At 45.2% G+C, this 14,848-nt stretch overlaps 2 protein-coding genes across 2 annotated transcripts in view; both read right to left on the reverse strand.

Annotated features, from left to right (window-relative positions):
• PRTFDC1 (phosphoribosyl transferase domain containing 1) overlaps positions 1–14,848 on the reverse strand; it is a 66,006-nt gene that overhangs the window by 18,803 nt on the left and 32,355 nt on the right. The window lies entirely within an intron of this gene.
• On the reverse strand, positions 5,260–7,519 carry LOC141983219 (myb/SANT-like DNA-binding domain-containing protein 7). The gene is made up of 2 exons (XM_074946103.1): positions 6,323–7,519; positions 5,260–5,727 (listed from the first exon to the last, which is right to left on the reverse strand). Exons 1-2 carry the CDS (start codon positions 6,907–6,909, stop codon positions 5,670–5,672), a joined length of 645 nt encoding a protein of 214 aa, XP_074802204.1. The 5' UTR covers positions 6,910–7,519; the 3' UTR covers positions 5,260–5,669.

The following is a 14,848-nucleotide window of genomic DNA, read 5'->3' on the forward strand; positions in this document are numbered from 1 at the left end:
TAAGGAAATGGAGAAAAGGCTACACATGTCAAAACAGAGGAACATTAGCAGTAGAACATTAAGACATGGTTATACTCTAAACTTTTTTCATCTGTTCAATACTGATTTATCATTTTTATTTTACACAAAACCCTGTGTGTCCTGAGATGCTGAGAGGACCTCGGGAAAGAAACAAAAATATATCTATTACCACTTCACTTCTCAGAGTTTGCAAGTTAATAGTTTGTTTGACTTCGATGCTGACTGGCAGTACAGCCTTTTAAATTTCTTCTGTATTAAGTCATGTCTTTTGAACTGGGTGGAGCCGTGAATTACTACATTTCTTTTATTTCTCTAGAGACCAGTGCTTGGATCTAGTGCAGGCTACAAGTGAAATGAGTTGGGTGGTCTCAGGAAAATGTCTTGTAAACAGCCTTGCTCACCAGAAAGTTGCACAAAGCAGTGCACATCTTTGGTCTGTATTAAATGAATGGAATCTGGATTACATTAATACTGTACTTGCAGAACGAAAGATACTTTAATCATGACAAAAAGACAGCTCTAGCAAATCAGTTCAAGTGAAAATTTGCATTATAAAATGGAGACATTATAACTTTATTGCATCCCATTTTACTGTAACCTGGACAGTTCATATTTTCTGTTCAAAGGTCAATTAATTTGTGCACTGCCTTGAAGATTGCAGGGCCAGATTGTCACCTCTATTCCACTTGCTTTGTGCGCCTCCAGCAGTGCAAAGCAGTTGCAAATCTGGCAGATCTGCCATGCTGAGGATTCCCCCAATGAGGTTTTTGCCTTTTTGCTCCCCATCTCCTGGCATAGGGGGTGTTCGCAGAGAAAAGCAGGGGGTCAATGGAACACTGTGGTCTGTTGCTTACCTCTTGGGACTTCAGACAGCTGCATGTAGTTTAGAACATCTGCAAGGCTGCTCTAAATTATACTGGGTTCAGGATGGCTCCATGGTGGCCCCAGGATCAGGGAAGTGAAAAGTAAAAGTCACTTATCTTAGTCACAGCAGGGTAGCTAGCCCCGAGGTCTTCCATTTATCCCCACAATAGGTACAGCACAAGTAGCACACCACCAATAAGCCTTAATTCTGGCCTAATGAGTCCACCCCTAGGGGAGAGAGGAGAGTTCAGGCTCCGTGATCACTCAGTCCTCACCCTCTCCCTTTCCATTAAGATTCACAGCTATTGTCTGTGGTCAATGCTATTGCAATGGGGTGTTCTATAAACCTAACATTTGTTCAGTAAGAACTGGACAGAGACCACCAATGTACTTCACAAAGACCACTGATCTCCCTCGGATATAAATGACTCTGTTACTCTTGATATGGGCCACATGAGAAGACAGATGAACGACTTTCTCATTACCAAACTCCAAAACACTGATTTGAAGAAACTGTCCCAACACTTCCCTTCCACCACAAGATATTTCGCTTGCGAGTTTACCCCAAGGTTTTGATTTCCTCTAGGTGAATTGCATGTGGAGGAGTTTAATGAAGATAAAGTAAATTTCATTCTTATTCCCAACTATTTTAAGACTAGATGTTCACAAGAAACTTTTTTTCACTGTAGAGACAGATGATGAAGCAGTGATTTTGCAGTCACAGACTGCTAGTAGTATTTGATATTTGAAGATTTATAGGTTATTTGTGATCTTAATTTACTGGTACACAAATATCCAATTATGAATAGCTTTCCACTGATTTTTTTCAAAGCAATTTATAATTATAGTTAAAAATAATGGGAGAGATGTGGCTAAATTCCCTGAAGGGCTTTGAAAACAAAAAAATTTGTAACTAAAATTAATGCAGTACCCAAAAGTGTACTAGCCTTTACAACCTTTTCTAGGCTCTGCTAAAATCTTAGCAGCGACCAAATGAGCATGCTCACAAGTGCTTCCTCTTACTGTAATTGCTTATAATATTTTACTTTTTAATTTTTGTCCCAACCTCAACTAATGACGGATTCCTCAATAAGGCTGATTTACATTCAAGGTTTGTAGGCTGTTCATTGAACAAAAAAAACCAAACCAAACAAAACAAAAAAAAGGACGAAGCAGAAAAACTATCTCAAAATGCTTTAAATAAGTCTCCCCTCCTAACTCTTCAAAAAGGGTTGAAGGAGTTTTCCTCAATCTTAAAAAAAAATACATATTTTAAAAACAATTGCCTCTAGGCAGAGACCAAATCTGGAAAATTTGAGCCCCAAAGGAAAATCTTCCCAAAAATTATCAAAGTGTGAAATCCACAACTGCATCATCTGTCTCTGTACAATGAGAGAAACAGGCTGGTTACAAACATTTATTCTGAAGATAAATGGGTTAAAGAATGAGATTTGTTATGTCTTTAGAAAATTCATCTGCTGGAATTGCAGAGAAACCAAAGGGTAAACGCACAAGTCTAAAATTATCCCAGTGGTAATATAAACTAAATTTAAGTGAAGGTAAGAGGAAGTAAGAGACTTAGGAGTCCTAGGGTATGTCTACACTAAGAAATTAGGTCGAATTTATAGAAGTTGGTTTTTTAGAAATCGTCTTTATATATTCGAGTGTGTGTGTCCCACAGAAAATGCTCTAAGTGCATTAAGTGCATTAACTCGGCAGAGTGCTTCCACAGTACCGAGGCAAGCGTTGACTTCCGGAGTGTTGCACTGTGGGTAGCTATCCCACAGTCTCCGCTGCCCATTGGAATTCTGGGTTGAGATCCCAATGCCTCATGGGGCTAAAACATTGTCACGGATGGTTCTGGGTACATGTCGTCAGGCCCCCGTTCCCTCCCTCCCTCCCTTGTGAAAGCAGCAGCAGACAATCGTTTCGCGCCTTTTTTCTTGAGTTACTTGTGCACTCGCCATACCACGGCAAGCATGGAGCCTGCTCAGGTAACCGTCACCGTATGTCTCCTGGGTGCTGGCAGACATAGTACTGCATTGCTACACAGCAACAACAACCCCTTGCCTTGTGGCAGCAGACGGTACAATAGGACTGGTAGCTGTCATCGTCATGTCCGAGGTGCTCCTGGCCGCATCAGCCTGGAGCGCCTGGGCAGACATGGGTGCAGGGACTACATTAGAAGTGACTTGACCAGGTCATTCTCTTTAGTCCTGCAGTCAGTCCTATTGAACCATCTTATGGCGAGCAGGCAGGCGATACGGATTACTAGCAGTCCTACTGTACCATCTTCTGCTGGGCAGGCAAGAGATGAGGATGGCAAGCAGTCCTATTGTACCATCTTCTGCCGAGCAGCCATGAGATGTGGATGGCTTGCAGTCCTTCTGCACCATCTGCTGCCAGCCAAAGATGTAAAAGATAGATGGAGTGGATCAAAACAAGAAATAGACCAGATTTGTTTTTACTCATTTGCTTCCCCCCCGTCTAGGGGACTCATTCCTCTAGTCACTCACAGAGAAGGTGCAGCGAGGTAAATCTAGCCATGTATCAATCAGAGGCCAGACCAACCTGCTTGTTCCAATAAGAACAATTACTTAGGTGCACCATTTCTTATTGGAACCCTCCGTGAAGTCCTGCCTGAAATACTCCTTGATGTAAAGCCACCCCCTTTGTTGATTTTAATTCCCTGTAAGCCAACCCTGTAAGCCATGTCGTCAGTTGCCCCTCCCTCCGTCAGAAAAACGGCAGACAATCATTCCGCGCCTTTTTTCTGTGCGGACGCCATACCAAGGCAAGCATGGAGGTCACTCAGCTCACTTTGGCAATTAGGAGCACATTAAACACCACACGCATTATCCAGCAGTATATGCAGCACCAGAACCTGGCAGAGCGATACCGGACGAGGAGGCGACGTCAGCGCTGTCACATGAGTGATCAGGACATGGACACAGATTTTTCTGAAAGCATGGGCCCTGCCAATGCATGCATCATGGTGCTAATGGGGCAGGTTCATGTGGTGGAATGCCGATTCTGGGCTCGGGAAACAAGCACAGACTGGTGGGACCGCATAGTGTTGCGGATCTGAGACGATTCCCAGTGGCTGCAAAACTTTCGCATGCGTAAGGGCACTTTCATGGAACTTTGTGACTTGCTTTCCCCTGCCCTGAAGCGCATCAATACCAAGAGAAGAGCAGCCCTCACAGTTGAGAAGCGAGTGGCAATAGCCCTGTGGAAGCTTGCAACGCCAGACAGCTACCGGTCAGTCAGGAATCAATTTGGAGTGGGCAAATCTACTGTGGGGGCTGCTGTGATGCAAGTAGCCCACGCAATCAAAGATCTGCTGATATCAAGGGCAGTGACCCTGGGAAATGTGCAGGTCATAGTGGATGGCTTTGCTGCAATGGGATTCCCTAACTGTGGTGGGGCCATAGACAGAACCCATATCCCTATCTTGGCACCGGAGCACCAAGCCCGCGAGTACATAAACCGCAAGGGGTACTTTTCAATAGTGCTGCAAGCTCTGGTGGATCACAAGGGACGTTTCACCAACATCAATGTGGGATGGCTGGGAAAGGTACATGACGCTCACATCTTCAGGAACTCTGGTCTGTTTCAAAAGCTGCAGGAAGGGACTTTATTCCCAGACCAGAAAATAACCGTTGCGGATGTTGAAATGCCTATAGTTATCCTTGGGGACCCAGCCTACCCCTTAATGCCATGGGTCATGAAGCTGTACATAGGCAGCCTGGACAGTAGTCAGGAGCTGTTCAACTACAGGCTGAGCAAGTGCAGAATGGTGGTAGAATGTGCATTTGGACGTTTAAAAGCACGCTGGCACAGTTTACTGACTCGCTTAGACCTCAGCGAAACCAATATTCCCACTGTTATTACTGCTTGCTGTGCGCTCCACAATATCTGAGAGAGTAAGGGGGAGATGTTTATGGCGGGGTGGGAGGTTGAGGCAAATCGCCTGGCTGCTGGTTATGCACAGCCAGACACCAGGGTGGTTAGAAGAGCACAGGAGGGTGCGGTACGCATCAGAGAAGCTTTGAAAACCAGTTTCATGACTGGACAGGCTACGGTGTGAAAGTTCTGTTTGTTTCTCCTTGATGAAACCCCCTGCCCCTTGGTTCACTCTACTTCCCTGTAAGCTAACTACCCTCCCCTCCTCCCTTCGATCACCGCTTGCAGAGGCAATAAAGTCATTGTTGCTTCACATTCATGCATTCTTTATTCATTCATCACACAAATAGGGGGATGACTACCAAGGTAGCCCAGGAGGAGTGGTGGAGGAGGGAAAGAAAATGCCACACTGCACTTTAAAAGTTTACAACTTTAAAATTTATTGAATGCCAGCCTTCTGTTTTTTTGGGCAATCCTCTGTGGCGGAGTGGCTGGTTGGCCGGAGGCCCCCCCCACCGCGTTCTTGGGCGTCCGGGTGAGGAGACTATGGAACTTGGGGAGGAGGGTGATTGGTTACACAGGGGCTGTAGCGGCAGTCTGTGCTCCAGCTGCCTTTGCTGCAGCTCAACCATACGCTGGAGCATATTGGTTTGATCCTCCAGCAGCCTCAGCATTGAATCCTGCCTCCTCTCATCACACTGCCGCCACATTTGAGCTTCAGCCCTGTCTTCAGCCAGCCACCTCTCCTCCCGGTCATTTTGTGCTTTCCTGCACTCTGACATTATTTGCCTCCATGCATTCGTCTGTGCTCTGTCAGTGTGGGAGGACAGCATGAGCTCAGAGAACATTTCATCACGAGTGAGTTTTTTTTTTTCTTTCTAATCTTCGCTAGCCTCTGGGAAGGAGAAGATCCTGTGATCATCGAAACACATGCAGCTGGTGGAGAAAAAAAAAAAAAAAGGGGGACAGCGGTATTTAAAAAGACACATTTTATAAAACAATGGCTACAGTCTTTCAGGGTAAACCTTGCTGTTAACATTACATACATAGCACATGTGCTTTTGTTACAAGGTCGTATTTTGCCTCCCCCCACCGCGTGGCTACCCCCTCAACCCTCCCCCATCCCCGTGGCTAACAGCGGGGAACATTTCTGTTCAGCCACAGGCAAACAGCCCAGCAGGAATGGGCACCTCTGAGTGTCCCCTGAAGAAAAGCACCCTATTTCAACCACGTGACCATGAATGATATCACTCTCCTGAGGATAAACACAGAGAGATAAAGAACGGATGTTGTTTGAACGACAGCAAACATACACTGCAATGCTTTGTTGTACAATGATTCCCGAATACGTGCTACTGGCCTGGAGTGGTAAAGTGTCCTACCATGGAGGACGCAATAAGGCTGCCCTCCCCAGAAACCTTTTGCAAAGGCTTTGGGAGTACATCCAGGAGAGCCGTGAATGCCAGGGCAAATTAATCCTTTCACATGCTTGCCTTTAAACCATGTATAGTATTTTAAAAGGTACACTCACTGGAGGTCCCTTCTCCGCCTGCCGGGTCCAGGAGGCAGCCTTGGGTGGGTTCGGGGGGGTACTGGCTCCAGGTCCAGGGTGAGAAACAGTTCCTGGCTGTCGGGAAAACCGGTTTCTCCGCTTGCTTGCTGTGAGCTATCTTCTTCGTCCCCAAAACCTGCTTCCGTGTTGCCTCCATCTCCGTTGAAGGAGTCAAACAACACGGCTGGGGTAGTGGTGGCTGAACCCCGTAAAATGGCATGCAGCTCATCATAGAAGCGGCATGTTTTGGGCTCTGACCTGGAGCGGCCGTTCGCCTCTCTGGTTTTCTGGTAGGCTTGCCTCAGCTCCTTAAGTTTCACGCGGCACTGCTTTGGGTCCCTGTTATGGCCTCTGTCCTTCATGTCCTGGGAGATTTTGACAAATGTTTTGGCATTTCGAAAACTGGAATGTAGTTCTGATAGCACGGATCCCTCTCCCCATATAGCGATCAGATCCCGTACCTCCCGTTCAGTCCATGCTGCAGCTCTTTTGCGATTCTGGGACTCCAGCATGGTCACCTCTGCTGATGAGCTCTGCATGGTCACCTCTGCTGATGAGCTCTGCATGGTCACCTGCAGCTTGCCACGCTGGCCAAACAGGAAATGAGATTCAAAAGTTCGAGGTTCTTTTCCTGTCTACCTGGCCAGTGCATCTGAGTTGAGAGTGCTGTCCAGAGTGGTCACAATGGAGCACTCTGGGATAGCTCCCGGAGACCAATACCGTCGAATTGTGTCCACAGCACCCCAAATTCGACCCGGCAAGGCCGATTTAAGCGCTAATCCACTTGTCAGGGGTGGAGTAAGGAAATCGATTTTAAGAGCCCTTTAAGTCAAAAAAAAGGGCTTCATCGTGTGGACGGGTGCAGGTTTACATCAATTTAACACTACTAAATTTGACCTAAAGTCCTAGTGTAGACCAGGGCCTAGACTGTAGTGAGGAGCAGAAAGGGTGGTAGAGAAGATTAGGGAAAAATGAGGGAGAGAGAGAGGTGTGCACTTGTGACATTGCACCAATTCATTAGGACTCACAGGTGAATGAGGACAGAGATGGATATAAGCAGCAGTCCGCAACTTTATTAACTCAATTCTGGAGAGGGGAGCTATCTGCCCTGTCTCCCTGTACCAGCCATTTAAGTGGGTCCAGTGCAGGGATTTCAGGATTCCCATCATGTAGCCCATAACCCAGTGTAGACTCTCAACATACCTTTAGGATTCAGCTGATTCTACTGAATCCTCTCACTTTCTCCACTGTGAAGGGGACAGAAAATACCAAAGAGGGACCTCGGACTGCAAAGTCTTCAGGGCTCCCATTTAACCATAAACTCATTGTGGCACGATGGCCGATTTTAGTCTGGTGGGTCCTGTGCTTTTCTTGATGGGGAGCTAAGATGCCACCCTTTGCCCCTGCTCTTGGGTGCCGAGGGCCCCGCTACTAGCCTGGGAAGGTGGTAGAGAAGGGAAGCGGGGGAGGGGGTCTGGGTTTGCTCCTCGCTCTGAGTCCCAGTCCCTCTCAACCCCTGTGGGTTTCTTACCCTCGTCCTCCTTAGGTAGGATTACCCTCGGTCCTTAGATGCTGGGGGGAAGGGAATCTCCCTGTCCTGCTGGGGCAGGGTCTCCCTTACTTCAATTCTCAGGTCTTCCAAATTTCTCAACACATCTCCACACTCCAGTCCTTTGTCCTTTCTCTTCCTCTGTCTGCCTGACGCAGGGGGTTTTATTAGGTTCCTAACAGGGCCTTAATTGACTGCAGGTGCTCCAATTAACCTGCAGCCACCTTCCCTAGTCTACAGGGAACCACGCCTTAATTAGCCTTGAGCTTATATATTTCCCCTCTAGCACTCTCCCACTGCTCCCTGGCCCTCCTGTATCACACTCATGTACACCAGCAAAATCACAGGTCCCTTATTTCTGGCCTCCCCCCCCCCCCGCCTTTTATCTGTACTGGACACCAGCCACAAGTCATGATAAACAAAATGTTCATACATATTACTAATATTAATTTCTTAGTCCTATTTTTATTTAACCAAATGCTGCCTTCATGATGCTGTGACAAAAGTGAAAACACCTACCAGGCCTCTGCCAGTTTGGTCCCACTGGGAAAATATCCTTCCTAACCCCCAAAGCAGGCAACCCCTCAGCATCCTAAAAACCACAGCTCTTATACAAAACTATGGGGAGGGAGGGTGAGTTAAGATGAATTGGAACATTTGGCAACAACCCCCCTGTATAGAGCAAAGAGTCAATGGTCTCCCATCTTCCTCTAGCTGGCCAATGGTTGACCGAGAGCCCCTGGGGAGGAGGGCCCTCCACTCCACTTCCTTCTGAGGCTGTCAAGCACCCTGCAGACCCTATTAAGTTTCCCACCTGTTGAGCTGGGTGGGTCACATTTTGTCTTCAGAGAAATTTGTGAGAAGGAAGAAGGGAGAAAGTTAACAGTTGGGTGGCCCCACGAACCCATACCAAGACTGGGGTTGTTTGCTACATTTATATTTATTCATGATCCCAAAAAAGGTGTGGATGTGAGGTGACAACACAAAATTACTTAGGTTAGTGAATGCTAAAGAAAACTATGAGGAGCTCTGGAGGAACTTAACAAATCTAAGTGAATCAGCTGCAAGAAGGCAGGTGCAATTCACTGTTGACAAATACAAAGTAATGCACATTGGAAGGAATAATTTGAACTACGAACATACATTCCTGGGTTATCACAGCGACCCCTTATGCCACTGTGTGGGGAGACTCTGGGGTACAAGCATGGCTCCAGTGGATACCGCTGTCCAAAAGAATCTGATCTCATATGCATGGTGTGCATGTAAACCAAGAATTAAATCTATATGGACAATCACTCAAACAAAAAATTGTGTTTGATACTGTGTAAGGAGGGGACCAAAGAAAGGGATAATGTAGTCATAGTGACAAAGCTAGAAAGAAGATCCTAGAAGCTGCTTTTTGAACGGACTTCAGGGGGGCAATATGGCTGGGGTCCAGGCCAGAAAGGAGGGGATTACATTAGTCAAGGCACTAAATAATTAGGGCTGAACAAGAGCCTTGGCAATCTCGATGGAAAGAAAATGTTGACTCTTTTGAATTATGTAGGTAGAAGTGAACATGTAGGAAAGACTTGGACATGGCCTGGATATATGGGTCTACTCTAGAGAGAGGGAGGAGTCAAACACAATGGCTAGAATACACTCTCCTGAATGACAAGGAGGGTGAACTGAACTATATATTTAACATTCAGCTGGAAAGATCCTACAATATCCTTCAGTTATGTTTTTCTGTTAAAAATAAAAAACAGTGTACTGTTCTGATCAAAAGCTTGATCAAAAACAGAAATGTAGATAAGTCAATGTCTTTCAAACATGAAAGCACAAAAGCAAACTGCCTGTGTAAGGCAGATCCCATTCAACGCTATTTTTTTAAATCACTCATTGAATATTACCTATATGTGATTCTCAGCTTTAATTGAAAATTTGTATGGGCTCTCTACATTAAAAAAAATAAATCTGATTTGCTTGAGAGAGTTTTCTATGAATTTCGATTGCTTCGTCTGTGCCGAAGGTGTGTACAAATATTTACATTTCTGCTTTGTGTGCTATATGGTAACAAACAGTTACAATATCTTCTACTTCATGGCCATGATCTACCTTCTTAGATGTGGATACAACTGAATAAAAAACATAAAATGCAGGTTTGATGATCTAGTGGCTGCTGCTTTTCAGGACAACTAATGAAAAATTACCAGAGTGCTGGAAACAATTATAAAATTGGCAATAATTTTACAAGAACCATACACATTAACAGATATAATTTAGCACTTCTCCTGTAAACTGAGTCCATTACATGAACAATGCCTTAGAAGTACAGGCCTTATTCAGTAGCGCAGCTAGTGGGGGAGCGGGGCAGCGGCCGCTCCCTCACCAAGCACAAGTGGTGCCTTTTTAATGTATTGGCGCCTTTTTAATTTTTACTCACCCGGCGGTGCTCCGGGTCTTCGGTGGCTGGTCAGGCGGCACTCCGGGTCTTCAGTGGCTCTTCGGCATCGGGTCCTTCACTCGCTCCGGTCTTCGGAGGCACTTCATTGGCGGGGGGGGAGGGCGTGTCCTTCAGTGCCATCGAAGACCGGAGTGAGTGAAGGACCTGACACCGAAGTGCCGCTGAAGACCCAGAGCGCCGCCGGGTGAGTACAAGCGGGTGGCGCCTTTTTTTTTAAATCTCCGCTCCCCCTGGCTATGCCACTGGCCTTATTGTGGCCTGGCTTGTGTGGCTTTGCAAGGCAATAAGGATACCAGAATGCAGGTAGCAGCATGAGGAAGAGAGAAGCCTCCACAGTGCTGCTATGCTCGTGCCTTCAGCAAGTGGGTGGGTGGGCAAGCAAGATGAGGTAGGGCAGGGGTCTCAAACACGTGGCCCCGCGGAGTTATTTCCTGCGGCCCGCCATAGGCGCCGACACCCCCCCCCCACTCCTCACCCCCTGCCCTCCCGCGAGCGCATTGCGTCCCTGCTCCTTTGCCTGCCTCCCAGCGCTTCCTGCTGCCAAACAGCTGTTTGGCAGCGCTTAGAACTGTCCAGGAGGGAGTGAGAGGAGCGGGGATGCGGTGTGCTCAGAAGAGGAGGTGGGGAAGAGGTGGGACCAGTGCAGGGAAGGGGTGGGAAGAGGTAGGGCAGGGGCGGGGCATGTACTGAAGTGTCGCTAGATACCTCTTGTGGCTATGGTAACACTAGGGTGACCAGATAGCAAATGTGAAAAATCGGGACAGGAGGTGGGGGGTGGTAATAGGAGCCTATGTAAGAAAAAGCCCCAAATATCGGGACTGTCCCTATAAAATCAGGACACCTGGTCACCCTAGGTAACACCCCTCTTTTCATTAGGTGCCAGCAATGTGCTTGGTAAGACCTCAAACAGCTTACAGTCTAGCAGAGATACACAGGAGCCAGGATGCACAGGAAGACCCAGAGGGGGGATTAACTTGGAGCAGTCTGGGAGAGGGGGTTGTTTATTTGGGCATCTGTGGCATGATATGAATCATACCTGTCATTCCCCTTGGCTTCAGAGCTTTGTTGCAATGCACATGCTATCAGAGCCTGTTCTGAAAGGTGCTAAGCACCCAGAGATCCCACTGGTGCCAGTAGGAGGAGATGGCACCTCAGCTCCGTAGAAAGGAAGTTCTAACAGAGAGATGACCCAAAGGGGGGAGGGATTCAAAACCTGCATCCCAGGCCCTTGTTGTTATAGGCTGTGACCTGAGGCTGAAAGGTGCTGCCAGCTGCCTTCTATGAGGATCAGGGCATGCTCACAGCCAATGGCTCTTAGCCCATCAGTCCCTATCAGACCCCATGACAGCTCCCGCTGCTTCCGCAAGGCTAATAGCAATGTTTGGAAATACATACATACAATGTATATATATATATATATATATATATATATGAACAGTTTCTCTCTTCCATGAAGATTAACAAATCTGTGTTAAGGTCAAATCTCACTGATGAACATTTGCAAGCAACATTGAGATTGGTTTCATCTCAGAATGTCAAACCTAATATGGATGCTCTGGTTGATGCAAAACGCTGCCAGCTAAGTGGCCAAAAATGAAATAACTGTCAAAATTAGCACTGACTTTTCGCATTACAGTTTTAAAAAAGTTAATACATTGACTTAACAGCATACTGTATTACTCTTCATTTTTTACTATACTTTTGTATCATTGTATGAAAAGGTTTCAGTGATGCGGCCCTCAGGCCAATGTACTAGTCCTCATGTGGCCCTTGTGATGATTTGAGTTTGAGATCTCCGAGATAGGGAGTGGGTAAAGCCTTGGCTCCACACTGCCTAGTGTGTCTATGCCAGTGCACCACAGGAGTTATGCTGCACCATGTATAGATTTGGCTCAGACTACTTCTCCCATAAAAATGAAGGGGAACCCGAAGAGCTGATTGCGATTCTCAAGGCTTGTTTACATTACCATTTTTATTTCAAGTTAATTCAGGTTGAGGTTGGACATTAGGAAAAAACTTCCTGTCAGGGTGGTTAAGCACTGGAATAAATTGCCTAGGGAGGCTGTGGAATCTCCATCATTGGAGATTTTTAAGAGCAGGTGAGACAAACACCTGTCAGGAATGGTCTGGATACTACTTAGTCCTGCCATGCGTGCGGGGGACTGGACTGGACTTGATGACCTCTTCAGATCCCTTCCAGTCCTATGATTCTACGATTTTCCAATTAAATTAGAGGTAGCTAACAAAAAAAATCAATCGCCATCAATTAACCAAGGTAAAAACTCTAGCATACAATTCTCTCCACGTGCCTTCCTGTCTGCTCCAAGGGCAGTGCGACCACATGCTGCCCCTTGCTCAGGGGCTACAGCAAAAGCACAGTTCCACTCTAGGTTTGCAAATCAATTAAATTTAGGACTTAAATGTTGATTTTTTTAAAAAAATGTACTTAAATTCAGTACTTTAAAAAGATGATATGTTCTCTGCAGTTTCAGGATGAATATTTTGTGGAAATGCAGTTTATTTACCCATCATATTTAAAACAGGAAATAATTTTTCTTGCACGGGCTTCTACAAAAAGATAGCATTGTAATGGATAACATCATTAAAAAAAATGCACCCCTTTGAAAATACTGTTTGAAGATTGAACACTGGGCTAAATTACGCTCTCATTTATACTAATGTAAGTCTGAAGTAATTCCATTAGCTCCAATAGAGTTACTTCAGATTTATGGCAGCGTAACTGAGATCAGATTATCGTTCAATTATTTCAAGGGGAGGTTTGCCTGCATAAAGACTATAGGACTGGCCAATGTATGTTATGTCATTAGAAATGCTTCTTATTTTAATGTGTCTACAGAAAATGTAATATACAAAAGCAATGCAAGTGTACAGCTCTCGTGTTGGGAGTTATAAGCCTGAAGTCTGATTTAAAGCACTATAAACTGGTCTAATCATATGAGATCCTGAAATGTTGTTGGTCTTCTCACTTCACAGATATTTCAACAAATCATAGTATTAAGCATTTTGATCTCAGTTATACATTTGTATTTTATGACAGGCCAAGACACAAACGGTCTACAGCTAAATGGCTTATACAGATGATTTTGTTTCTGATTAGTGGATGAGGTGGCCCAGGAAAGAGTCAGTAAGATTAGGACTTTAGGGCCCCAATTTTCAGAAGTGTTCAGCATATACAGTTCATGTTGAAATCAGTAGGAACTGCAAGTGAAAAATCAAGTCACTGTCTCCATAGAAAAATACTGAAATGATATTTCTTTCTTTGCTGGTTGTAAGCAAGTAAACACAAGCATAATATCTCTGAATGACTGTAAGAGCAAGGAGGAAGTGCCTTATAATAAAAATGGAAAAATATGTTCAACAAGTGTTAGTAAGGCTTACAGCATTTCACATATTTTCTGTTCTAACAAATACATTACCACCAGGTAGCATAATTCAGGAATTGCTTTTTTTACTGGCACTACATTTTAGCTATTTATCTTCTTCACTAGTGCCTTGTGTAAGCTCTTCTCTTGTTTTGGCTATGCTAATCCTCTGAATTGCACACACTAACACAGCAACAGGGTGAACGAAATGTTTATGTGGATCCTCTGGCCTGGTCTACACCTAAAACTTAGGTTGAACTGGCTACATTGCTCAGGGCTGTGAAAAATTGCACGCTCTGTGTGACATAGTTAGGTTGGCCTAACCCCTACTGCAGACACAGCTAGCTCAATGGAAGAATTCTTCTGTCAACCTAGCTACTGCCTCTTGAGCGGGTAATTTACTGAGAAACCCCTTTCATTGCTGTAGCAAGTGTATACACTAGAGCCATAGCGCTTGTTTTGTAGACACACCCTTTGTCAGCAGGTTTTAGAGTAACAGCCGTGTTAGTCTGTATTTGCAAAAAGAAAAAGGAGTACTTGTGGCACCTTAGAGACTAACCAATTTATTTGAGCATAAGCTTTTGTGAGTTACAGCTCACTTCATCGGATGCATGCATCCGATGAAGTGAGCTGTAACTCACGAAAGCTTATGCTCAAATAAATTGGTTAGTCTCTAAGGTGCCACAAGTACTCCTTTCCTTTGTCAGCACACTCCCAGCACACCCTCTATTGGGGTTTAAGTGATGTAGAGTCTTGCACTGGACCTCTGCACCATGGGTAAATTTCACCCCAAATGTGTCTGGTGATCATTATTTCAATTTTCAGGGTAGCAGCCGTGTTAGTCTGTATCCGCAAAAAGAATAGGGAGGACTTGTGGCACCTTAGAGACTAACAAATTTATTTGAGCATAAATAAGATCTTCTTTTTACTATTTCAATTGTTATTTTAGTGCATTTACTATATTTTGTTATAATTACATTGTTAGCATTACCCCAAGAGTTTCTCTCTCTTACTACATAGGTGCTAAAAATTCACTTCTAAGTGGGTCTTTTGTGGAAATTGCTCTTGACCAGGAAATAGGGTCACCAGCTCTACAAATCTGTTTTGTCCCATCTTGTACAGACATC

This window comes from Natator depressus, chromosome 2 (assembly GCF_965152275.1).
Source record: "Natator depressus isolate rNatDep1 chromosome 2, rNatDep2.hap1, whole genome shotgun sequence".
Classification (NCBI taxonomy): Eukaryota; Metazoa; Chordata; order Testudines; family Cheloniidae; genus Natator; species Natator depressus.